The sequence below is a fragment of the Penicillium bovifimosum genome (assembly GCF_028826915.1).
Source record: "Penicillium bovifimosum strain IBT 22155 chromosome Unknown utg000004l_segment0_segment0, whole genome shotgun sequence".
Lineage (NCBI taxonomy): Eukaryota > Fungi > Ascomycota > Eurotiomycetes > Eurotiales > Aspergillaceae > Penicillium > Penicillium bovifimosum.
The window spans coordinates 2,261,288-2,285,213 of record NW_026622713.1 but is presented as its reverse complement, the minus strand read 5'-3'; the positions used below and the strand labels follow the sequence as shown (position 1 = coordinate 2,285,213).

Genomic DNA, 23,926 nt, shown 5'->3' with positions numbered 1-23,926 from the left:
AATATGCGCCATGCGAACTGTCCAGGTCTCCCGAAGTCTTCCGGGCCAAAAGCATCCAGGTATGAGATTTCTGTGTATAAATGGGGAGTGTGAGGAGCACTTGAGGGACATATGGTCTCGATTTTTGGGTATCGGATGCTGAGCACTTGTCAACTAGTCTACGGAGTCCAGACCCTCCCAATATTTTTTATGTCTGAGATGCGAGGTGACTGACGTATCAGGTTCTCGACCTGCTCACTGGATCTGGTACCGCATCTAGTTAGCCCAGATGGATTAATATCCTGGGATCCACCATGACAATGTCCAAGCTTCGAAGTCACGAATGGCATGACATCTTACTTATTCATGACTCTGAATGAGTCCCGCCCGGGCCTAGACAGTAGAACTACTCATTTAACAAATATTATCCTCATTCTTTATCGAAGCCAAACTTAGAGAAGCTCTCACCCAACTCCTCCCCCCTCACATACTGGTCGCAGCAACTGGACCACACAGCGCCTTGTTTTTAAGAACTAAATCATCCAAAGTAATGAGCAGCTTAACCACCGCTAGCACCCAGGCGGTCATCGCCCCTCTCACCCGATCAGCGACTTTCCTCGCGCTTCTCGTCACAAAAACCCTCAGCCATCCCAACCCTCCGCTCCAACCCTAGCCAGCGTTTCCAGCCCTAGCCAAAAATGTCGCTTTCCGAGACTCGATGCCAGCTTCCACCTCGCACTGTGGGCATCGGCAGCTCTATCTGGGATGAACTCACCAACCTGCCGCGACCGAAAGAACTCCACCCATTCCGCGAAGTCAAGGGCGCCAAACACTCCGCCGTCTCCACCCCGAGACCTCCTCTTCCACATCCGCTCCGGAGCGCCGCGATCTCTGCTTTGAGTTTGGGCGCCAGGCTCATGGACCGCCTCGGCGACTCCGTGCAGCTCGTCGATGCAACGATTGGCTTCCCGCTACTTTGACGCCCGCGATCTCCTCGGCTTTGTCGACGGCAACGCGAACCCCCGTGGGCCCAGATCTTCCCATCCTCTGTCCTCGTCGCCAGCGAGGACGACCCAGATGCGCAGGGGGGCAGCTACGTCGTCGTACAGAAATATGTCCACGACCTGGCCGGCTGGAAATCCCTATCGACCGAACAGCAAGAGCAGGTGATTGGGCGGACAAAGCCAGATAACATTGAGCTCGATGACGCCGAGGAGGGGAAGCAAGCCTCGCACAAGACGCTAAGCACGATTGAGGACGAAGATGGCCAAGAAGAGCACGATATCCTCCGCGACAATATGCCCTTTGGATCGCCGGCGAGTGGGGAGTTTGGTACTTACTTCATTGGGTACACCAGCCGGTATGGGTTATTGAGAAGATGCTCGAGCGGATGTTCGTGGGGAATCCTCCCGGGTTGCATGATCGGTTGTTGAATTTTTCGAGGCCAATGACCGGTAATAGTTTTCTTGCGCCGTCTGCTACGGTATTGGATGGACTTGATGGTTGATAGTCGAGTGAGAATGTTATTTGTGGTCGACGTTGGATCCCAGAGTGATTTGTTTTCTCTGAGATGGGGCTTGGGATTGGTGGCATGAACATGCGACCTGACATGATGTCCAACACTTTAGATAAGATAGGCTGTGCGCATCATCAATTGAAATGATCCCGGGGTCGGAAATGGAATTCATTCTAAGGATTTATATCCCAATAGGATGGTGATACTGGTTCGAGGCCACCCCTCGGAATTAGGTGCCTCCTCCCAACTCTCCTGTTGAGCCGGGAAATTGGTGTCGCCTACGGCTCAACAGGTACAGACATTTCAGTGTGACTGCGGATTTAGTACTCCGAGGGGGACGTTTATGCCCTTCTCACCCTCTGGTCGAAGCTAAAAAAGGTCATATCACGACACAGTTCTCATGGCCTTCCATCTGGTGGTTTGATGTGCCTGAGGAGCTTCAGGCTGCGCTTACTCGGTTAAGGGCCCAGGCTTATGGATAGGGCTCCAACCCTGGCTTTTCCCTACTAAGCATTGCTGTGGGTCCGTTGGGGAAGCTACCAAGGTTCGGACTAGGTTGATAGTTGATACTGTGTAAACATCGGAACTGCCCTCTCATGAAAGTACACAGAATCTCGACTCCGATGATACTGTCCACAATGTCACCCTCTGCTTCCGACAGAAGTCCATTCACCGCGACAACACTTCGGAAACCACTGACAGAGCCCTCCGGAGTCAGACGGGACATGGCTCCGAGCAAGAAAGTGACGAGGACAAAAGAGGAACGCATCGCTAACTCGATGGCCAAGAAGAAACGCAAGGAGGAGAGAAGGTTGCAGCGAAAGAAGGATAAGGCGAAAGCCTCTGGAGGACCTGGAGGGCGGGGGGGTCACCCTCGCAACCGTGTCGAATCTGCTGCGGTTCGCCCTGGACACAGGATACGGAACCTCAGCACCCGGAATGGTGGGCACTTACACTCCTGAACAATCCGTGAAAGGGGGCCGGGCGGCAGACCCCGTGGGCGAGGAAGCATAAACAAGTTGGCTATTTCCCGTGAAGGCTTCTTCGATCAGCTCAAACAACACCCCCAGGGGTAAAGAAGGCGGACAACGCGAGCGATTCCCCCTACGACCAGCTCTTCAAGCGGGCGGAAAGGGGCTACGACAGCTCCCTGGATGATGGTAAAGGATGCTGGCTCTACCTGAAACCTACGGTGGAGCTCAGGAAATCCGGCGCCTTCACCCTCGGGGATGTTATCGACTCGGATGTCCATCGCCACGGGAATTGATGTGTCAGATATCAAGTCAGTGCACGTGCATGGGCCCCAGGCAGGGAAGTGCCTTCCGGGCGCTGAGGTTCCATGCTCCGTCCTGTGTCCAGTGTGGACCGCTGCAGTTCCGATACGGTTGCGAGGAAGTGACCCTCCCCGCCCCCCAAGTCCTCAAGAGGGCGACAGGTTATCTCTAATTAGAGGCCAAAAGGCCTGTTTTTTGGATCTAACCGCAAGGAAATAATGAATGTCCAATTCGTCATTTTTCTTGAGGTGAGATCAAACAGGGCCTTTGGCATATCACCAGAGATAACCTGTACTCATAACCATGAGCCATCACCGCCATCAACCCATCCTGTACAACGGGCCCTCGAGCTTCAGCACGAAAAGTCTCAAGCCGACAAAGCGATTAACCTCGTTCTTACAACACGCCAAGTTCTTATCGAGGAGCTACCTGATGAAGATCCAGATACTGCTCTTACCTCGCGTGACCTCTACAACAACGGTGGCAGCTGGCAAACGCCCAAACGTATCCAAACGCTTCCTCGTAAGTTCCCGACTCTCGTTGATCCCTAAACCTCATGGTTTGTCGATGTCTTAAGTGCTACGTATACATTCGAGCTCTCCATCCATCTATGTGTCGACTCACACTCAGCAGGTGGCACGAAACAGTCTGCCTTGCTTGAGACGGTAGTGGTGGATTTTGGCCCTTCCTTGATCAAGGAATACTAGCATAACAGTCCGCAGTGGATTCTACATGGATAGGGACCGCACCTATGTCATATTACGAGAATATGTTGGAGCGAATATTGTGTCATTCAAAACGTGCAATTGAGCCGAGAGGTGATTGTGGCCATGATACTACCCGATGCAAACAAAGTTCCATACCATGCATAACAAAAAACATCATATAGTTCCCTCGAATCTGTGAGTATCCAACGGTTCCAATTCCCAGTGCAGTATTGTGTTGTCAGCCAAATGATGCTGCATGTCTCGGTCGAGCTCACTATCCTGAATTTTTCACCAGTAGCTCACGCTGACACTGTTACTAGTGAGGGAGGAGGGAGGTCAAGATCCGCCGTTGCCTGCTGGATATCCATGAGTGTAGCGCCAGCTGGTCCGACCGTCTGGCCACCAGTCGAGGCCTGGGCGTTTGTGAATGTCACAGTTCCGAAGTTGGCGAACGGACCAAGTCCTCGTTGCTTGAGAAGTCCTCAACGATCCATTCGGCATTGTACTCGCAGAGGTCACCGTCCACTCCGCCGGTGAATGTGTGGGTCACGGTTTTGCCGGTGGATACATTCTCAATCGTCGCGGTCCCGGTGGTCTTGGATGTAGCATCCACAGTGACCTTGATCTTGTTTTCCAGCCGCAATCGAGATGCCAGAGAAGTCATACGCATAGTCCGGGTACCATTCATACCATGCATCGTACGACACAGTGCGTCCCTGAATGCAGAAATCAATACCAGTCTGGAGGGATAGCGCTGCCGCAAGTATCGCCGTCGATGCCAACCCACGCAGAGGCACAGTACTGCTTGCTTGAAGAAGCACCCGATGGGAGCTTGGGTGTCGGAACAGTGAATTCTGCAGTGACAGAAGTATAAGCCCTTGCCGATCAGCACAGCTCCAGCCCAGTTTGAGCTGTACTCCTCGTGGGTCGTCGAGTTGGAGATGAAGAACTTCCGAGGTTCCGGGCTTATAGGGTGGGTGGCTTGAACGGCCGGAGGTTCTGGCAGCATTGCGAATTGCTCGTCGCTCAGTGAGGGGAGCTGCCATGGCTGATGCTGCAAGCAGTACTGCTCCGCAAATGGTGATCGAGACCTTCATGATGCAGATTTGGGCAAGAGACTGGTAGGCTGTTTCGAAGGCAAGAGAGGAAAAGATGGATGATTGAATCTGGGAGAACCAAGATAGCGTCAGGAAACATGCTGGTTATATAGTTTTCACATCTCCTTGTCGCTTCGTCAAGAAGAACATGATAAGAGACTTGACTCGGCGTGATCGAGTCAGTTCAGACGCAGTTCCAATGTAACATCACCCTCATCGAACAAACAACAGTCTGCATGTTTCATGATACCTTCGGAGGCCGGTGGTCTGAGATATCTCGCGATTTGTTCGCATCCCAAAGAAGTCCATTTTATCCGCGAATATTAACCGGTTGATCGGTCTCCTCTGAAGATGCCGGAGATATCCTCGCGTGGGAATCCAATGGCATTGTCAGCACCTGGACGCTAGAGATGCACTTTCATTCGGATCTCCGACGGAAGCTAGGAATGTCGCAAGCCATGTCACCACAAATTGCTGAAGCGCGGGGACAGGTCCGAGAGGATATACTGCATAGATCAAGCATTCGAGTAAACATGAAGATTACCTAGTACCGATATGGAAGTGATCGCTCTATTCTGAGGGAATTGGTGAGAGCGTTCCGTAAGCGATGGTAACTCGATGTGACTGTGGCTTGAAGAACAATATCGCCTTATGGCCAGGCCAGTAGTCCGTCGGTGATAAGAGTGCCAAGCTTTAACAAGCAACTTTGCCCAGAGAAACTGAAGAAATCCCGTGCATAGTGTATAGTCATGCATGACAAGCGTGTTTTGGTGTGGACCTTGAATAGAGACTTGGGTGTCAGCATCAAGATAGAAGGCATATTCTTGCATAAATATGTGAACTGTGCACAATTCGGACTTCGCAGCCTAGTTAGTCCATCCTAAGTGTTCCAACCAGGTAGGCGACGGTATTTTCATCAAAACGAGAATTCATGGCTCATGCTCCAGCAGGTGAGGCTCCTAGACATGAAAAAGATGCTAAATCTTGAAGATACTGGCATCAGCAACTCATTCTGACCATCCTGCGGAGACATGACATTCAAAAATAGACAGCAAAAATGTCTATAACTTCTGGGAGTGCGCAAGTTGTTTTCTTTCTTTTTCGCTCCCATATCCCCGACAGTGCCTTGGCAGTAAGAACTGTGGCGAGAAAACTAGTCTCCCTTATGAATTTGGCCGCATGTCTCGAGACATGAAAGAGTTCTTTGCCTCTGGCGCTCGAATCAGAAGAAGAGATGACTCTGGGGGCTCTATTGAGGATTCCTTTAGGATAGAGTCTCAATAGTGATCATCAAGCGTCTGAATGGTGTTCTTATTCATTTCTGATCCTGGGCATTAAGATGTCAACTGACAAAGGACACCTCGAGAAAGTCGATCCCCCGGTGATCTTCCTCTTTGTTTCCGACAAATTGTTTAAACTCGTCGGCCAATCATTCACGGCGAGGGAATGAGAGCCCCCAGTGTCTGCAGTTGAACAATGAACTGTATGCTAATACTGTAGCTACTTCTAGTCCAGAGGGTGTTGCGTATAGTTGGGAGTGTTATTCATTTTATTCCATGTCCTCTTGTGTCTAAACTACTTATAAAGGGCGGGCTGGTCTTCTCTACCAGAGGGTATCTCTACACCTAGGCAGTCACCTCATTTGGAATGAAGTCCGTTCACTTTCTCGTCGCTCTGTTTATTCACATGGCGACTGCCCTTTCGGGTCGCCGCTCTGGTGTTAGCCATGGTCATTCACTCCAGAGACGTGCTGCACCTGTACCGGGTAAGAATGGTATCTGTTATACCTATACCATTCAACAAGGGGATAACTGCGCAACGCTTAGCGACGGCTACCATGTTACTACTGCCGATATCGAAGCATTCAATACTGGTTCCTGGGACTGGCGGGGCTGTTCCCCAAGATGCAGCAGGGCGATTTCGTTTGTCTCAGTTCGGGTGCTTTTCCAATGCCGGTTGCTCTTCCACAGGCTACCTGCGGTCCACAGGTTATGGGACGATGCGACCTGACAACTATGCCAACCTCGCCGCACTAAACCCATGCCCTTCAGATAAATGCGTGAGTCTTGTGTGGTCAATGTCATTCTTTCCATCTCTAATATATCTGGTCTACAGTGTAATAAAACAGGTCAATGCAGTACCAGCTCGGCCTCTTGCGATGTGGCCCAGTCATGTATCTTCAATTGTGGAGCAAAGAGTCCGACCAAGCAAAGCACTGCCAACAGCGGTACTAGGACCACTGCATCCAAGCCTTCCGCAGTTTCGACCACCACAAAGGCAAGCACAATCTCAAGTTTGCGCCATACAACTTCGAAGGTGACGACGAGTTCAAAGACAAGCACAACTCTCAAAGCGACTACAACTTCCAAGGCGACCACCACTTCAACCAAAACCACCAAAAAGGCAGTCCCGTTAACAAAAACCACCAGCGAGGTGAATCCAACGGAAACATGCAGCTCACACTCTATGAGGACGCAGATTGCAAAGGCAATTACTTCTCTATCTAGGGCCACGAGAACAAGTTCGAGGGGAATGCATCACTCTCTCCGAGGACACCAATACCGAGATCTCGGATACAACTACCTCCTGCCGGTGGTGGACTCAGGGTGGCCTTAATTGGTCCACGTGCTCCTCCAGTAAACTGACGAAGCCTAAGTCATGGTTTGTCGATGCTTGTGAGTGCTACGTATACATCGACAAGAAGTGTAAACAGCTCGGTGGACTAGCCTATGCGCCTTGGCAAAAATGCCAAAAGAGCCAGACGTCGAATTTGAATAATCACTCGCCATGGGGCTCGATGATTTGTTGGTATAGCGAACGGCCCGGGTGATCACGTATATATTGAGGATCAGAGACGAGCTGGCTACCTAGCTAGGTATGGCCCGGGGGGGATTCTTGATGATGATTTTTGCCGATATGTACCTCTTACAATATATATAACAATCCATGCATACATGCGAATTTCAAGATTTGATCACATTTGGTCTCTCTTTCCATCGTAGGCATCACGCGTGTGCCTGGAGTCTAAGTGACGACCTGTCTAAGAAGATAGATGCATAGATCGGGGCCTTCGCGATGTTATTCGCACTATCCACAAAACCATAAACGTTAGTGAATGGAGCACCAGCAGATTCCCAAGGCTCTATTTTCTTTTGTTTATATTTTATAAAACAGACACAGATTCCATCAACCAGCCAAGTGGCCGAGCGGTAACTCAGCCATCTTATCTTCCTTGGTCTAGTGGTGATGATTTCCGCTTGTCATTAAAACCGATAAGCGCGGGAGACCGGGGTTCGATTCCCCGAGGGAGAGATTTCTTTTTTTTTTTTTTCATTATTATTCATCTCGTTGTGCCTGTCTTTCTTCCTCTGACCTCGATGCTCTATTTTCAATCAATACGGCAATATAGCATATCCATACTCCGTAGTTATATTTCGAACTGAGTGGTAGTCTCCTACAGTTGCAGGAGTAGCCTGTCCAATCTACTAGGTCTATGAAGTGCGACGCAGTGATGTATCTTTCCATTTCAAGTCCTGTATAGCTGCATGTGATAGCAAGTTTGCTTTGAAAATTTCATCAAGGTTCAGAGCAAAGAGAGGGGAACGATGATATTTACGGAATGGAATGCGCTTTGGGAAGCTCGAGTATTGGAAGGTGGCATGCCATTGCCTCCTTCCACATCTGGTTCGTTCTTTCCTTTCACAAGCAATGCCGTGATCTCAACTCGGAACCTTCCACAGGAGCAACTCAGCATCTCTTTCATCGGCCTTTGATTATTACCTACCCCTTATTGAATATAGACCCTACTCTTCTCTGGATACCCCAAATCGGACTACATAGCACCACCCACCATGGGGTTCTGGGTGGACTGGGAGCTATGGCAGAAGCTGAGCTTGGTAAGTCCACAGTTCTCGACCAAGAAGGCTATGCACTGACTGTAAAAACCCTTCAGGTACTTGCCATGTTGATCGTACGTGGATGAACCACAAGGCCGCAAAGGCACATACTGATAGAATTTACAGGCCGTGGTGTTCATCTACGCTTTTGTGTCCTTGGCTGGAATCGCTGGAGACTGCGCAAGTATGCCGCAACAGAGGCGGAAGATCGTGAAAAGCAAGCCGAGCTGTACCCGATGCTGCACCAGGATGACATCCCCTTCGGTGCCAGGGCTTTGCACAGAGGGATCGAGGTAGAAGGGATCTGGATTTCGACTCCCAATACACCCATACAGAGTCCCTGCCAGCCCATTAGTCCAGCTGCGAGCCGGCCTGCAACTCCAGCACCGAGGCCGCTGCCGAGAAGCTTCAGCTCCATGTCTTCCGCCTCCGTCGGATCCCAGAGTCCACAGATTACCACAAAGCCCACACTCTCGGTTGGACCTCAGCGTTCCCGAATGGCTCCGAAGACCATACCAACGGCTGCCCGGCATGGAGTCGTGTCCGAGGTAGACCTAGCCTCCGCGGGCTTCAATTGTGAAGATCACAGACGCGGCGATCATTACAGCCGAGCCAGTCTGCCCATCAATCCAGATGACCTCCGAATATCGCCTGTGCAAGAGGAATCACGGGTAGGGATGAAAGACACAAAACGCAGTGAGAAGCGACCCGGTATTCACGCGCTGGTTTCCGGCCCAAGTCCTCGTCCTTATACCAAGGAGTACCGAGCTGGTTTCGATGGCGCCGGCGGTGACCTAGACCATGTCCCAGACATGACCGAACTCTCGTCTCATAGTCCCTCAGAGAATAAACGGACCTCCCGATTATCGAGTAAGTCAGGCCAGCTACGACCTGGGGATGAAGCAGAGAGACTAATGTCGTTCTTCACTTCATAGGGGTTCTTCGTCGGCGATCATCCGAGGAATTCCGGCGCAGGATGAGCCAGATTTTCAACGAAAATATCAGAATGGGACTGCCAGCAGAGCAGCTGGAGTTCGGCCCAACTTTGCGCGAGTACCAACGACGGAATTTCCGCAATCCCTTCCTTCGTCCCTTCCGGCACCTGCGCCACTCTTCTGGAAATGGATAGTCGTGAAGCTGTGACCCCTGAAGCTTTTGGTCTCACGAAGAACCTGGAGTTGTGGACACAAATGTTGAGGAGGTCTCCGAGATGAGGTTTTCACTTGCTCAGACATCTAACCTTGAATTTGATCTGGCGTTGCAGCGACTCATGGGCAGTTCCCAGACACCGTATCTTGGCCGCAGCAGCATTGAGGGAACATATTCTAACGGAAGAGAAGAGGTCTCAGCGTGTAGTGCTTTGCTTTTGTATTCTTACGATTTTAAAAAGCGTTGTCTTGCAATCTGACGATCAGCGTACGATTCAGTGGTTGAATAGTAGTTGGTCCGCCGAGATGATACAGACCTCTTTACCATAGAATCAAAGTAATACCAAGTAAGATCCATCCATACCAGTGCTGCCATCTGAGTATTTTCAGACATCTGCAAGAATAAGGGACGGTGACCTGTTCAAACCCCGGAAAGGCCCAAGGCAGCAACGTCACACGTGACCTCGCGATCCATCTGACGCGTCCGAGTTGTTGACTCGGAGTCACCTTGGCCTTTTTCGCCACAGACCGATAACCCGCACTTTTCTCTCCTTTCAAAATCTAGTCTTGTTTGCTTCTTGAGCCATTGGTCAAAGCCAAAAAGTTTTCTGTCAGTTCAACCGAGGATATTACCCTTTACATCCGGCTTTCTATCCACCCCTGACGCGTATTGTTTTGAGTGGATCATCCATTCCCCCGCGCATTCAACTCGAAAAGATCTGCCACAGAGGCATCGAAATACTGCAGGCGCTGGTAAGCGTAGTGAATCAACTCTAATATGGAGGGACAAGAGCAATATGAGGACAATGGGCTTCCTGGCCCTGGTGCCCCAACCCCGCTCTCTGCGCTGGATGTGAGTGGAGGTCTCAAAATTGATGCAGAACGGTGGGCTACAATGCTAACGTTGCTCTGACAGGGTGTTTCTGGATTGACTGCCAGAGATATTAAGTTGTTCGTGGATGCAGGATATAATACCGTTGAGTCTGTCGCCTACACGTACGTACCCCATGACCTTCGCGCGGCCGTTGCGGTTCATTGTCTAGCAGAATCTCACTGTTACACCTCCTTCCATGTTTATTCCGGTATGGCTGACATATTGTCCAATATCTAGGCCCAAGCGGTTGTTGGAACAGATCAAGGGTATATCGGAACAGAAGGCCACCAAGATCCTAGTAGAAGGTATGCTTTTTCCGTGATTGACTTCATCGAGGTTGAGTAATCATGGCTAACGCATATTCGCATTAGCTTCTAAGCTGGTACCTATGGGATTCACAACGGCAACCGAAATGCATGCCCGGAGAAGTGAGCTCATCTCAATCACTACTGGATCCAAGAGACTCGACACATTGCTCGGAGGTGGTGTTGAGACCGGGTCAATCACGGAGATCTTTGGAGAATTCAGGACGGGAAAAAGTCAGATTTGTCATACTCTTGCGGTCACTTGCCAGCTGCCGTTCGATATGGGCGGTGGTGAAGGCAAGTGTCTTTACATCGATACCGAGGGCACTTTCCGTCCAGTGCGGTTGTTGGCTGTCGCACAGCGATATGGCCTCGTTGGAGAGGAGGTTCTTGATAATGTGGCATATGCACGAGCATACAACTCGGATCACCAGCTCCAGCTGCTCAATCAGGCCTCTCAGATGATGTGTGAAACCCGATTCTCCCTTCTGGTGGTTGACTCGGCGACATCTCTGTACAGAACGGATTTCAACGGCCGTGGGGAGCTCGCGTCACGGCAAACTCATCTGGCCAAGTTCATGCGTACCCTGCAACGCCTCGCAGACGAGTTCGGCATTGCGGTCGTGATTACGAACCAAGTTGTTGCCCAGGTTGACGGTGGACCCAGTGCCATGTTCAACCCGGATCCCAAGAAACCTATCGGTGGTAATATCATCGCCCATGCCAGTACTACTCGACTCAGTTTGAAGAAGGGACGCGGCGAGACTCGTATCTGCAAGATTTATGACAGCCCTTGCCTTCCCGAGAGTGATTGTCTTTTCGCCATCAATGATAACGGTATCGGTGATCCCAGCGAGAAAGACCTGGAAGATAAATGAGCAAAGCCTCTCCATGGCCACCGAATTGGTCTTTGACACGATGTTAGTGACTTGACGAGTATCATATTGAGATAGCTGTTTACGTTGTTTGTGCCGTCCATGGCATATCAGCGATATTTCTTTTATTTTTAATAGAAGCGCAATAGAAAGCGAAGATTCCTCAGCATCAAGAATGAACTGAAGAAAGGAAGTAATATTCGTAGGTATGTGTTTGTCCTTGCGACTACGCGGAGCCATCAATCTCAGGCCTCTCGTCGCGCCAAGACTTACATGTTTTTTGAGCTCCAGTCTCCAGCTTCCCGCCCTTCGATCTTCAACCTTCTCACTTCCCGGCCATGGAGTGCTAAGTTGAGATACCACTGTCAATCGATCATGGCGAAAATTTACAAAGACTCAAGGGTCGACCTGCGGCCTTACTCGCCGACCACGGTCGCCAATATTCAGATCCCGACCCTAGAGCCCGTTGCCCGTCGTCCACGCTTCTCGATCTCATCCACCTCAGATGACGTCCCCATCGCCAAAGATGAAGATGAATTCTCCCGACGTTACCTCGCGACTCAAGGCGATATCTACTTCCGGAAGCGCAAGGTCTATCCCAGGACGTTCTTATGGCGCGTGATCAACGACAATAAAGTGCTGGAGATCCAGTGCGCGGACCTGACGAAGGGCGGGACAGAAGTCTACGAGTACAATGTGACCCTGCGATTGGGATTCCAGGAACAGATTCTTCCATTTGGAGTCGAATTGTCCGACTCGGAGGATCATGAACTCATCAGTGTCTTTGTGATTACCGCCTCGAAGCACCTTCACACCTTGTCTCTACGCCCCGAGTTCTTCCGCCGAACCTCCTCGATCGATGAAAATGTGAGTGACTGGTGCAAGACAACTCTGCCGGCTCCCTTGGCCTTTTCGAATCCCCACCGACTCCACGCGAGCAGCCCCCTGGAGTTGTTTATATCCCTCGACAATGGCGCGCTTCTACGGCTGACCCGGAGAGCCGGTGACGATGGTGAGTGCTTGCCCTTTGCTGAGACTGCTCGTTTTGCGATCGCTCTGACTGATTGATCTTGTTCGATTCAGGTTCCCATTGGTCTCCTCTCACCTTGGACGAACGCACATGGGGTTCTTCGATTCGAGGCCTTGTCAAATGGAACGCGCCATCTTCGATTCGACATGACGGGCGCAACCTCGATTTAAACGTTGCAAATGCGATTGCCACTACCTCCGACGAGACCTACGTTTTCGCTATCTGTTTAAACCATACCCTCAAGATTTGGAACCTTGCTACGAATAAGCTAGCGGCCACAAAGGATCTCCTGGGACGCTCACTTCAAGATCCGGATCTTGTCGCATACACATTGAACCCCGCCGAGGCATCGTTCATGCGTGTCTTCAATGCCGAGAGAGCGATGGACGGCGGCCATCGTTTCTATGTCGTCACATATTCGCCATTTGAGGATGGCAGGTTCAAGTTCTGGGCTGTCAAAGGTGGCTTGACATCTGAACTGGTTATCGAGGAACTCTTTGCGGAGAACGTTTTCCGACCTGTGGACCCCGACGCCACGGGCAACATGTTCTGGAGCATCGCTGATTTCCAGGTGAAGACCCGGGAAGAGGGCAAGGGAATGGAACTGTGGGTGCTCTGGAGAAACCACGGCCTTTACCAACTTTACACCCTGCACTTTGACCTTCAAACTCTGGTCACAGATTGGTCTACCAAGTGGGTTTCAACAACATTCGAAAGCCATAGGCAAGAATCGCCGCCTTCATTGGTCATGGATGATGTCGTAGACCCCACTGAAAAATGGCTACAGTATCTCTTGCAGCCGAACAGATATCTACCCGAGGTTCTTGAGACCGCCCTGGCTGTTTACCAGAGGCCGTGAAGCCTCTCTCGTCGGTCTCGTCTGGAGGACTGAAAAAGAGCTTGCCCTTGGCGGAACGACTTTGCTCCACAATCGCATCGGCAGTGTCTCTTCGGAAATTCGCCGACGAGGAGATGGACTACTCCCCGGTATACATCTGACACGGATTCAAAATGGCGTCAGTTCTGGCAAGTTGCGGAAGATCTCAACAAGCGCCGGTTCGAACCGATTTCTCTCGCCTACGACTCGTACACTGATATGCCGTGGCTACTTCTGTCGGACTCCTGCGCCGTGGTGCGCGAATGCAGCATCACGGAATTATTCCTGCACAACTCCAGCTCAGAACTCGCCAGTGGAGTGCCAAAGATGATGGACCGCTGGAGACATCGCAACATTCCAAGGGAGCTGGGTCCGCACTACGAAACGGCCTCTGGACTGTTGAAAGTGGCGACAGATTTCGGAAGAGCTTCTCCGCCGAGCTCGACGGGGCATGCCGGGCCGCTCTCCAGGCCGAAATATTCTCCGAACCATCTTCGTCGATCCTGGACCGCATGGAGAGCTTCCGAGAGCGCTGTGATTTCACCAATCAAATTTCCAACAAGGCCTTTGATAATCTAGATGCCGCCTTGAGTGAATACATGCGAACCGACTGTTTGTCAATGGATGCATTCCTTGTTATCATCCATACAGCGTCGCTTCACTTTTTGCGGAGAGGATTCGGAACTTGCTTCAACCTGTTTCGGTGCTCGTGTTCTTGTTAGTGGTGCACAAGAGACAATCTCCATCTCTCGTCAGATCTTCTATGATCTGTTAATCCTAGTCACGTTCGTGGATGGCGAATGGGAACCAACAAGCACGTCCGACTTCGACGCGTCCAAGCTTTTCTCAACCCTTGTCGATCTCCTGCGTGAATATGAGATGATGAACTGGCTCAGCTCGAACGTCCGCAAATGCCCCGACAGCGCACTCAAATTCGGTGCTGATTCGTCGATGCAGAGATTTTCAACGAAAGAAAGCAATTCAAAGACCAAGAGTCAACGAACCGCAAGCATCCTCGAGGATCTGTTTGTAACCGATATCAAGCCCCAACAAGCGATTGACTCCCCGCAAAGCTACACCTTGACGTTGGGCATCAGAGATGTCGTGGCCTGGATCACTCGCGAAGGTGAGGTGAACTATCAGCATGCAGTGGCTCATATCCAGTGTGACTTGATCGCCAAAAACAACATCGACCTGGCGTGGGACTTCCTTCGCTTCCAAGCAAGTACGTCTTGGTCCACCTATATAAAGGGTCGCTTGCATGTGGCTATGTCGGAATTCGATGCCGCGGCAATCTACTTCCGGAAGGCAGCCTATCTGCTCTGTATGTATCTCCTGGCGAATCCTTGTACGAACCTGTGCTAATTTCCATGCAGCTAGCGGAAAGCCAATGGGCAACCTCTCCGATATGTCAGCAGAGCTTCTAGACATCCTCGATGTTGATTGCTTCCACAACGGCCTTGCAAAATACTACCAGCACGTGCTTTCCATCTTTGAAAAAGTGCGGTCATACTCCCCATGTCGCGGACTTTGCTAGCCTGGCGCTGCAGGCCCTTGACTCCGAAGTCTGGGCCGAGAAAAGACGCCGAATACCCGACCGTACGCGACGATCTTCTGTCTCGTTTGTTCACTGGAGCCCTTAAGACTTGCCAATTTGACCAGGCATACTCAGCTCTGGCTAGACTGCAAGATCTCAAATTACAAAAGTCCCAGCTTACCGAGCTCATCTCCACTATTTTGGCAGTCTCTGGGCCTGGAACGGCTGGACTCAAGCAGATCCTTCGATTCCCTACCACCCTCGTCCCCAGCATTGCCTCCTTCATTGACGAGATTCTCGTTCATCTGACCCGCAAACAGACCAACAACGTATCGTGGTTGGATGCGGAGAACAAGCATTTCCCAGCCTCCCCTGATTACACCCGCATTCTGCAGGCTTATCGCATCGCCCGCTGCGACTACCGCGGCGCTGCGGAGATTGCCTATCGCAACGTCCAGCGCCTGCGCAAAGCACGGGATGCGCCGTCCTCAGCCCTCATCCGCAAAGGCCGGGAAGCCGCCGATGCAGCCCGGTCGCCAGTCGAGGAAGACGATGCCGAAAGCAAGGAAATCCGCCATGAACTCCTGTCACTAATCAACCTCCTCGCCTGCGTCGACAAGAGCGAAGCCTACATTCTCGTCGAGAACGGCCCTCCAACAAACGCCGCCCTGATCCCCTCCCTTGGAAGACGCGCAAGCGCACAAGCCGACGAAGACGGAAACATCTCCATGGGTGATGCCGACGCTGCCTCTCCCACGCCAGTTGGAGGCAAGCGTCGATCCTCTAATGCCGTGGCTTTCGCACCCGACCACCGCACAGGTGGCAGCAAGTCATCCGCCCCGGCCCGGCGCGACAGTACCGTGTCCTTCGAAGTCCCTGCGACGAATCCATTGCTTAAGCGTCGCATCATTGTCACACTCGAGCACCTGCGTCGTGAGTTCCAGTCCGAGCTTGACCGCGTCAGCCGTATTGAGCGTGGCGACTGGGAATTTGGTCTTTCGGATGAAGAGAAGGAGGATGTGGATAATGATGACACGATGGTTTTCTAGTCGGGGCTTTGAGACATTCATCTCTGACTTTGCATTTTGGGGCCTGATATTGTAGCCTCTGTTCCAATTTTATCTTCTTTTTGTCCCAATGTATGGTACTTCAAATGGTGTCTCTCGGTATTCTCTTTGTTAGAGTAATTTTGCATTACTGGATGGGGCGCACAATATGATTTGCTTGTCGCGTCTCTTAGGTTGACTTGTGTTGCGCTTGAGGTTCGGCTTCAAGCCGTGGGTTCGCTGTGGAGGGACCGCCTTCGGCTCCGACGCATAATTGATGTTGTCCGAAGGTTCAACTACTATAGATCCATGTAGTATTTTCACAGATCCAAGATGTAGGTACTTAGGTAGGTATTGATGGAGTTCGAAAATGTGATTAGGTTGGGGTGTCTTGGAGACGGGATTAGGTAGGTTGTGTCGTTATTCCCCCCCATGTCCTCGGGATATATTTTCTACAGGTAAGACGCGACCTAGGGCGACCCGAGAGATAAACCTACCACCCAAGTCCTAACTAAGCAACGTGATGGAACATAGGTAGCACCTCATGTACTGGACTGGAACCTAGTTTTAACCTAGGTATGTAGGTACTAGGTCGGTAGTATATACACAAAGTGAATAGTATGGACCTTCCTAAATCAAATAAGGTACAAAAATCATCTGTCCAGTTGACAGTATCTACTTCCATGTACGCGTGTTTAGCGAGCGTCCCGTCAACTGGCGAGTCTCCAGCCAACTGGCAAGGCTAGGTATGGCCAACTGGCGAGCCTATCTAATTGATCCCTACGAATTGCCTATGCTCGACATCAGATTCATTCGATTCAATCTACGGCAGCTTCTCTACACTCAGGAGTCATCCCAATAGGTAGTAAAATTATGCACGATTCCATGACAGGATCCAAAACTATCAACGAGAGCCAAGAGAGACATTATCATCAGAGCAAAAAACAATGAGACTGCCAAACCAGAAAACAGTATAAACGCCAGCAATAAACCCGACTCAATATCAGAAACAGCCATATGTCGATGTCGATATGTACCTCGAAAAAGGGAATGTGGGAAGATCGTCGCACCCAAAAAAAATATATCCAGGCTTCAATCAGTGTAAGACACTCGAAGAAGACAACAAATAACAAAAGCAAAGCAACCAATCTAATCCGACTCCTCCATTGCCATGGCACTTGCATATAACCTGCTAAAGTGCGATTTGGGGTCGGTGAGCAGAGCGTAGGGTTCACCGTTCTCGACAATTCGACCGGTATCCAGGACGACGACGCGGTCGAAATCGAGGATTGTGTCGAGTTTGTGAGCAACGGCAATGATGGTGTGGTTGCAGAATTTCTCACGGATGACTCGTTGCATGATTTCGTCTGTTTTGGTGTCGATGCTGGGTGTTGGATTAGTCGACGGTTTCAATGTTTGAGGCAAGGGGAGGGGCTCGGATGTATGCAGGGGGGAAGTGGATGTGGAGACAATGATTATTGTTCCGGGTGGAGAACATGAAGTGAGGGAGGAAAGGATCACTTACTTGCTAGTTGCCTCATCGAGTATCAGGATGTTGCCTGGGCGAAGAAGAGCCCGCGCCAAGCAGAAGAGCTGCTTTTGGCCGTGTGATAGGTGAATCTCGTCGATGTCGGTGGACAAATTCCCTTTTCTTGAATCGCAGGCAGAAGCTGGACGCTCTTGAGAGCCGCTAGGATGTCTCGATCGGAACATGTCCCCGTCGGATCGGCGTTCAACCGGACACTGCCCTTGAAGAGGAGCGAGTCTTGTGAGACACCGTTGATGCGCGAGCGGATCTCCCGTCGGGGAAGGTGACTGATGTCCACACCATCTACGGTGATGGTGCCGCTGATGAGTTCCATCATTCGGAAAATGCTCATGATCATAGAGGTTTTGCCGCTGTAATTTTGTTAGGAGAATTTGAAAGGTTGAGTTGGGAAATTTGTTCTTACACTTCCGGTTCGTCCACAGATGCCGACTTTCTCGCCAGCTTGGACGGTTAGAGAGACCTCGTTGAGGACTGGCTCGGAGGGCCTGTAGGCGGCAGAGACGGAGTGGAAGGCGACGGCACCCTTCGAAGGCCAGTTAGGGGGTACATCCTGGTCCTCACCAGGTTGATCCTCCGACTCGACAGTGGACGTAAAGTCCTTGATTCGCTGAATAGAACCGATGTGGGTCTCCAAGCTCGTCCAGAAGGTGACGAGGAGCTTGATGCTCTGGCTGAATTGGATCACGTTCAAGAGAGCGACACCCACGTAGCCGGCACTGAGGGATGTTCCACGTAGAGCGACAACCAAGACAATCAGAAGAACCGCGATGCCCGCGACGACCATGTCGAGTGACAGAGTGAGCCAGCGCTGGATAGCGAACATGAAGTAGAAGGGTCGTTGCGAGTGGTCCAGGAGAGCAATGTTCTTCTTTTCCATCGCATGTTGCCACCCAAAGGCCCGTAGGGTCACAAGTCCTTGGAGGCAGTCGGTAAAGTGAGAGTATAGCGGGGCCTTGGCTTCGATGTCCAAGTAACGAAGCTGGCGTGAAGTGCGCAGGTACATCTTCTGGATCAGGAACAATATACCCATCACAATCGGGAAAGAGATCGCGGCGTATTTGGAGGAGACACCGATGAGAGCCATCTGTGCCAAACAGAGGAAGAAGGTAGCGACGGTGTTGATCGCGGCAATGGGAAGGTCCATGTCGATGAGCTGCAAGTCTTGGCTGAATCGGTTGAGGATCGCGCCGCTGTCGGTCGTGGAGAAGAACAGCATCGGGGCACTGAGGACAGTGGTCAACAGCCTACGGTGGAAGTTCTCGCCGGACTTAGGGACCATGGTGATGATCATTTGCCAACAGCCGACAATCAGTGCGAGCATGGCGATACAGCCGAGCATCACGTAGATACCGAGATAGTGGCCGATCTCCTGCTTGGGACGTGCGGTGTCGGACTGGGCCCACCATTTCAGCCAGATGCTCGGGAAAGAGATGCAGAAGACGAAGCCGGCCATGGCGACCATGAAGATGGTTGCCGGGACCCAGCCGATTGCGTTGATGTAGTATGTGTAAATTCCGAGGTCACCACCGCGATCGCAATGCGCCGGCTCGTCAAGCAGTGCCAGCTTTTCTTTCTCGACGGTGTCGATACTAGAGTAACTGGGAGACTCGGTAAACCGCTTAGGCTTGTAGTCCCAGTCAGGCGACCCGAGTCCGAAGCTTGACACATATCCGCCAGTCTTGTTGAGAGCACCGAAGCTTCCCTGTTCCGAGATTCGACCGGCTGTGTCCAAGACGATGATGTGGTCGGCGTAGGGAAGGCGCTTGACCGAGGATGAGGCGACAATGACTGACGCTCCGACCTGTTTCAGAAGTCCCATGTGTCCGAAGAGGCTGTGGAAGATGTGGTTCTCCGTGGTAGCGTCAAGACCGCTCAGGGCATCGTCGAGGATGATAATCTTTCGCCGGGCATAAACTGCTCGCGCCAGTGCGATACGTTGGCTCTGGCCTCCACTGAGGGCAATACCCTTGCTTCCAATGACGGCCGCATCCCCGCGAGGGAACTGCGAGAGGTCTTCCTCCAGAGCACAGGCCTGAATCACGGACGAATACCATCTGGGGTCATAGTCGGACATCGCAACGATGCTGTCTTTGATAGTACCATTCATGTGCCACGGAGTCTGGTCACAGTATGCAACGCTGGGAGATGCGAGCTCAACCTTGCCATCGGCACAAGGGATTTCTCCGAGAAGAGCTTTGAGCAGAGTAGTCTTGCCGCATCCAGATGGTCCAATAAGAACAGCGAAGCTGCCTTGAGAAATGGTAATGTTGATATCTTTCACAATGGGAGTCTTCCCGGCGTCCCAGCCAAAGCTTCCACTCCGGACCACGACGGCATTGACAGATGACAAAGCACTGGAGCGCTTACCCAGCGACTCGACGGAGTCCGAGTTGTTCGAGGATAGCTCAAGGTCTCCAGCCTTTGACAGCAGCCGCTTCTCACCGAGGTCATCGAGGAAAAGAGTCTGAGAGGGGCTGCGTCTCCGATCGGCATGGTTCTCTTTTTCCAAGAACCGTTGGATACGCTGGAAAGACCCGACGGCGCCAGCGAATGACATGAGCGCCATCACCAAGGTCAAGAGAGGGTCTGCCAGGAGCGAGAAGAGAGACAGCGATGTGAAGACCCGAGAGACGTTCAAGGGCTCGCTGGAGATACCAACATAAACACCGAAAGTGAAGATCGGAGCAAAGATCCGAGTCAACCAGGCGAAAGCCATGTTGTAGACCAGGAGTGTACGGAACTTTTAGAGATATCGAGTTCGCTGATGCGAAGACCGTGAATGAACTTCATGAAGGAATCCTGCAAGCCAAGCATCTTGACCCCTTTGATGGAACCAAGCATACCAGAAGTAGACGAGATACGCCTCTCGATAGCCTCCAGCCACTTGGCTTGCCGGGCGACGACGAAGGACATGCCAACCAAGGATCCGATGAGAGCGAAAAGAGCAACGCAAACAGGAACGACACAGGAGACTCCGAGTTGAATCCGAAGAAGGTAGATAGCCAAAGCGATCTCAATTGAGTTGGCCCAGATCTCGTGCATGGTTTGCCAGCCCTGTGTGATGCGCTCCACATCTGCACTCATCAAAGTAAGGGAGTTGGCGGGGTCGGTTTCCCCAAGAGTCAGACATGTTGCTTTCTTTGTAGAGCATCGTGACAAGAACACCGCGAACCATGGTGATGCCGCGGTAGGTGAGGTGCTGATATTGGCCCATTGAAACCGCCAAACCAGCGTAAACCATGATGTAAGCACCAATGAGCCCATATCCAATGTTCTCGGTGCTCTTGTTCACTGGCGAATTGAAGAACGAGAGTGACCGCTCCAGAAGCAAAGGCTGACAGAAGTTGAAGGCCACAACGCAGGCTCTTGCCGGGACTCCGGCGAGGAGAGGCCATTTGACAGCTTTGACAGACTCCCATTGAAGGGTATTGGGCGACTTCTTTGTCACTGAAGGAATATACGGTTAGCAATAATGACTCCCAGGTAGTGAAGATGAGGATTCACCTTTGCTCCATTTCTCCTCGAATTGAGCCAGTAAACGCTCGGAACTTAGTTCTTTGTCCAAGGAGGACAGGTCGTCCACACGGAGCACACCATTGAAGCCAATCTTGAACAGGGGGTTCAACCACCAGAACACAGCCCGGTTGTAGAAACCCGCAGTATCTTCAGGAGGATAATCAGCGTATTCGGGTTTGAGGATGTGTCTCTTCTCCACCGCCTCCAGGAGGAAGAGAGCCAATTTGACACCCACGGCGACTGTGGTGACAATGGCAATGGTATCGTTGAATGTATCCACACTGCGAAGCCATAGCGTTCTGGACCGAGCGATATCGAAAAGGAGGCTGCAGAAGAGGTACGTGTTTAAAATGAACGACGGTCTCACAGAGCGCATGTGTTCTGCATACGACAGCAGACCGAGAGCGACGACACCGACGGACAGGATCACATTGGCTGGGACTGAGGCTCTGGTGCTATCGGCTGCCGGAAGGGCCCACAAGGCTGTTTGTGTAATTTGAAGTGCTAAGAGTGCCAACCAAGATATCTGATAGGAGAGGGGTATTAGCTGCAATTCCCTTTTGGGAGCAATGCTGACTGCTCGATGCTCCTCAACACCCAGAAGCCCGGAACTTACAAGCTTGATGAAGATCAACCATGATCCAATGACCTTGTTCCGTCTCGAGGACAGATGCCACAGACGGATGGGAATAGTGATTAGGATTAATAGAATAGGTAAGATTTCGAGAATCGTCTCTTCAAACAAAAGCGAGAAATCAAAACCGCCACGACACGATCCCGCATCGATACGTAGGGTATTATCCAGATCACGGCACAAAGCCGTTGAAGAACGAGAGGATGTCATCTCTACTCTGAACCACCTGACGATATAGGATGGTTGAAGAGAAGAAAGACGCAGAACGAGCGGCACGGGGAATTAGAATTTCTAAAGAGTGTATGGGGTTAAAGAAACTTGCATGAGAAGAGAAGCAAAAGAGCGTTTGGGTTTAGATTGGATGCATCAGAAAAGTGACATGCAAAGCATTGGCTTTACTATTAAAGCACCATACAACAAGCTACATAGGGCTAAAGTAGCCCCTCTGCAGGAGCTCACCACCTGGTACATCTAGGAGACCTACAACTCCCTGAAGTCACCCTTTGTGATCCTGTCAGTGGTTACCTGCAACAGTGAGACTGTTGATGCAACCATCTTACAATGGCATAGGAGTTCATCTAGACTCGGCTTATGTGTCTCTGTATGGGGAACGGGGATTCTCATTTTGCATGAATTTCTTTTCTATTTTTCTTTCTTTTTTATATTTGATTTCCTCTTTCGGGTATGAAGACTGTCTGCCTTGGGGTTCTACACAGTAAGATGATTTCATCCTCATCTCGGGTGTTGACTTCCAGGACTCTTGTGAAGTTCATTTCCCCCTTGGGGATGTGGGGGATGCAGTGGCATCACTAGATCTTTCGCCCCTGGAATCAAGGCAAGTCTAGGGCTAATCCCAACACGAGGGAGTCGTGCTACCTTGCAGAAACTGAGGCTCGAATGGGTATTTTCAGATTTTTATTTTCTATTTTCTATTTTTTTTATTTTCTTATTTTTTATGCTCTCTGAACCAGTGGTACGAGAGGTAAAAGAGTTTCCATTCAGGTGAGGGCAAGTCTGCATGATGGGAGATCTTCCGCTTTGACTTTTCTAGTGGAAACTCATTTATTTTTATTTTAATTGCTATTCTTGACCGCATGGCCTTCCCCAAGCCGGAAATATTCAATACTCCGGTGTATACTCTGGGGTGGTGGATCCCAACCAGCTGGAGCTGGATGTATACTAAGAGAACACCAAGAATAATCACCAGGAGATTAAATGCCGATTGAAACTGGAGGTTTCTAGTCCCGACTGTAACCATACTCAATCTTGAATCGCTTGTCTGCTTTCTTGTTATTTGCTTTTGTTAGCTCCGTAGTGGCGGCCAGGATTCACCTTTGAAGGTCGTCCGGGCCAATCGTTCAATTTATCCCCAAGCAGAAACTAAATATAAGTGTCGAGCTCTTCGGACTTTTATCGGTTGACGTAGGGATTACGCCCAGATTTGAATTGAGGCCGACCAAGTTGAAATCCTGCACATTCCAAGTTGTGTGGTGCTCGTGGCGCTGGGCCAGCACCGAATCAATCTGCACGACTCGGCATCTGTACCTACAGCACTACAGCACCTGACGATGAAGCTGTAGTGGAGGGTAGGGGATCCTAGTGTTCTTTGCTTTTTTCTCTTTCTCTTCTTCTTGCTCTTCTCTCCATTGTCTTAGAAAAGGTGGTGGATGAGTGGCGAATCAGGTGCATAATCTCCACCTCAGTACATTGGTACCTATGCAGTGGATTTCAAATTGCTCTGTAGTGGAGAGACCTTTTCCGTCTTTTCCGTGGGGAGATGAAGATGGAATTTCTTGTGTGCAACATAGATATGAAGAGATGGAATCGATATATAAATATAGTACCCGATATGAAGGTATAAAAGATGAAACTATTGACCTCAGATCCTGTCATGTTCATTGCCATTGTCCGATCGACGCCAAAATGCGGGCGCTATCCCAGCCCCATACTAGCGCGCACTAGCGCCCACCAAAGGGCCGAGAACCTGATCTTCCACTAAGTCTCGGCGTGTGGACCGGGGCTATATCCGTGCAATTATGATCTTCTCGAGATCGGATATACGAGAA

At 50.9% G+C, this 23,926-nt stretch overlaps 8 protein-coding genes across 8 annotated transcripts; 6 read left to right on the top strand and 2 right to left on the bottom strand.

Annotated features, from left to right (window-relative positions):
- Positions 1 to 677: 677 nt before the first annotated feature.
- On the top strand, positions 678 to 1,486 carry N7515_005160 (Dyp-type peroxidase; the record flags this gene model as incomplete). Its single annotated transcript, XM_056665904.1, has 3 exons — positions 678 to 917; positions 1,014 to 1,339; positions 1,441 to 1,486. 3 exons carry the CDS (start codon positions 678 to 680, stop codon positions 1,484 to 1,486), a joined length of 612 nt encoding a protein of 203 aa, XP_056522854.1.
- Positions 1,487 to 2,133: 647 nt separating this feature from the next.
- N7515_005159 (uncharacterized protein) lies at positions 2,134 to 2,762 on the top strand (the record flags this gene model as incomplete). Its single annotated transcript, XM_056665903.1, has 2 exons — positions 2,134 to 2,437; positions 2,566 to 2,762. The coding sequence occupies 2 exons, from the start codon at positions 2,134 to 2,136 to the stop codon at positions 2,760 to 2,762; spliced, it is 501 nt and encodes a 166-aa protein (XP_056522853.1).
- Positions 2,763 to 3,906: 1,144 nt separating this feature from the next.
- Positions 3,907 to 4,485, bottom strand: N7515_005158 (A4/G1 family peptidase; the record flags this gene model as incomplete). Its single annotated transcript, XM_056665902.1, has 1 exon — positions 3,907 to 4,485. The coding sequence occupies one exon, from the start codon at positions 4,483 to 4,485 to the stop codon at positions 3,907 to 3,909; it is 579 nt and encodes a 192-aa protein (XP_056522852.1).
- Positions 4,486 to 6,259: 1,774 nt separating this feature from the next.
- Positions 6,260 to 7,080, top strand: N7515_005157 (uncharacterized protein; the record flags this gene model as incomplete). The annotated part of the gene is made up of 3 exons (XM_056665901.1): positions 6,260 to 6,338; positions 6,400 to 6,632; positions 6,808 to 7,080. The coding sequence occupies 3 exons, from the start codon at positions 6,260 to 6,262 to the stop codon at positions 7,078 to 7,080; spliced, it is 585 nt and encodes a 194-aa protein (XP_056522851.1).
- Positions 7,081 to 8,424: 1,344 nt separating this feature from the next.
- Positions 8,425 to 9,598, top strand: N7515_005156 (uncharacterized protein; the record flags this gene model as incomplete). The annotated part of the gene is made up of 3 exons (XM_056665900.1): positions 8,425 to 8,473; positions 8,596 to 9,339; positions 9,405 to 9,598. The coding sequence occupies 3 exons, from the start codon at positions 8,425 to 8,427 to the stop codon at positions 9,596 to 9,598; spliced, it is 987 nt and encodes a 328-aa protein (XP_056522850.1).
- Positions 9,599 to 10,395: 797 nt separating this feature from the next.
- On the top strand, positions 10,396 to 11,674 carry N7515_005155 (recombinase RAD51; the record flags this gene model as incomplete). The annotated part of the gene is made up of 4 exons (XM_056665899.1): positions 10,396 to 10,470; positions 10,534 to 10,613; positions 10,729 to 10,796; positions 10,863 to 11,674. 4 exons carry the CDS (start codon positions 10,396 to 10,398, stop codon positions 11,672 to 11,674), a joined length of 1,035 nt encoding a protein of 344 aa, XP_056522849.1.
- A 372-nt stretch (positions 11,675 to 12,046) lies between these two features.
- On the top strand, positions 12,047 to 16,164 carry N7515_005154 (nucleoporin Nup120/160; the record flags this gene model as incomplete). Its single annotated transcript, XM_056665898.1, has 8 exons — positions 12,047 to 12,683; positions 12,755 to 13,487; positions 13,552 to 13,688; positions 13,733 to 13,833; positions 13,893 to 14,190; positions 14,360 to 14,902; positions 14,955 to 15,084; positions 15,129 to 16,164. The coding sequence occupies 8 exons, from the start codon at positions 12,047 to 12,049 to the stop codon at positions 16,162 to 16,164; spliced, it is 3,615 nt and encodes a 1,204-aa protein (XP_056522848.1).
- A 1,146-nt stretch (positions 16,165 to 17,310) lies between these two features.
- abcB (uncharacterized protein) lies at positions 17,311 to 22,070 on the bottom strand (the record flags this gene model as incomplete). The annotated part of the gene is made up of 6 exons (XM_056665897.1): positions 17,311 to 17,545; positions 17,687 to 18,060; positions 18,114 to 20,450; positions 20,531 to 20,784; positions 20,876 to 21,157; positions 21,215 to 22,070. 6 exons carry the CDS (start codon positions 22,068 to 22,070, stop codon positions 17,311 to 17,313), a joined length of 4,338 nt encoding a protein of 1,445 aa, XP_056522847.1.
- Positions 22,071 to 23,926: the final 1,856 nt, after the last annotated feature.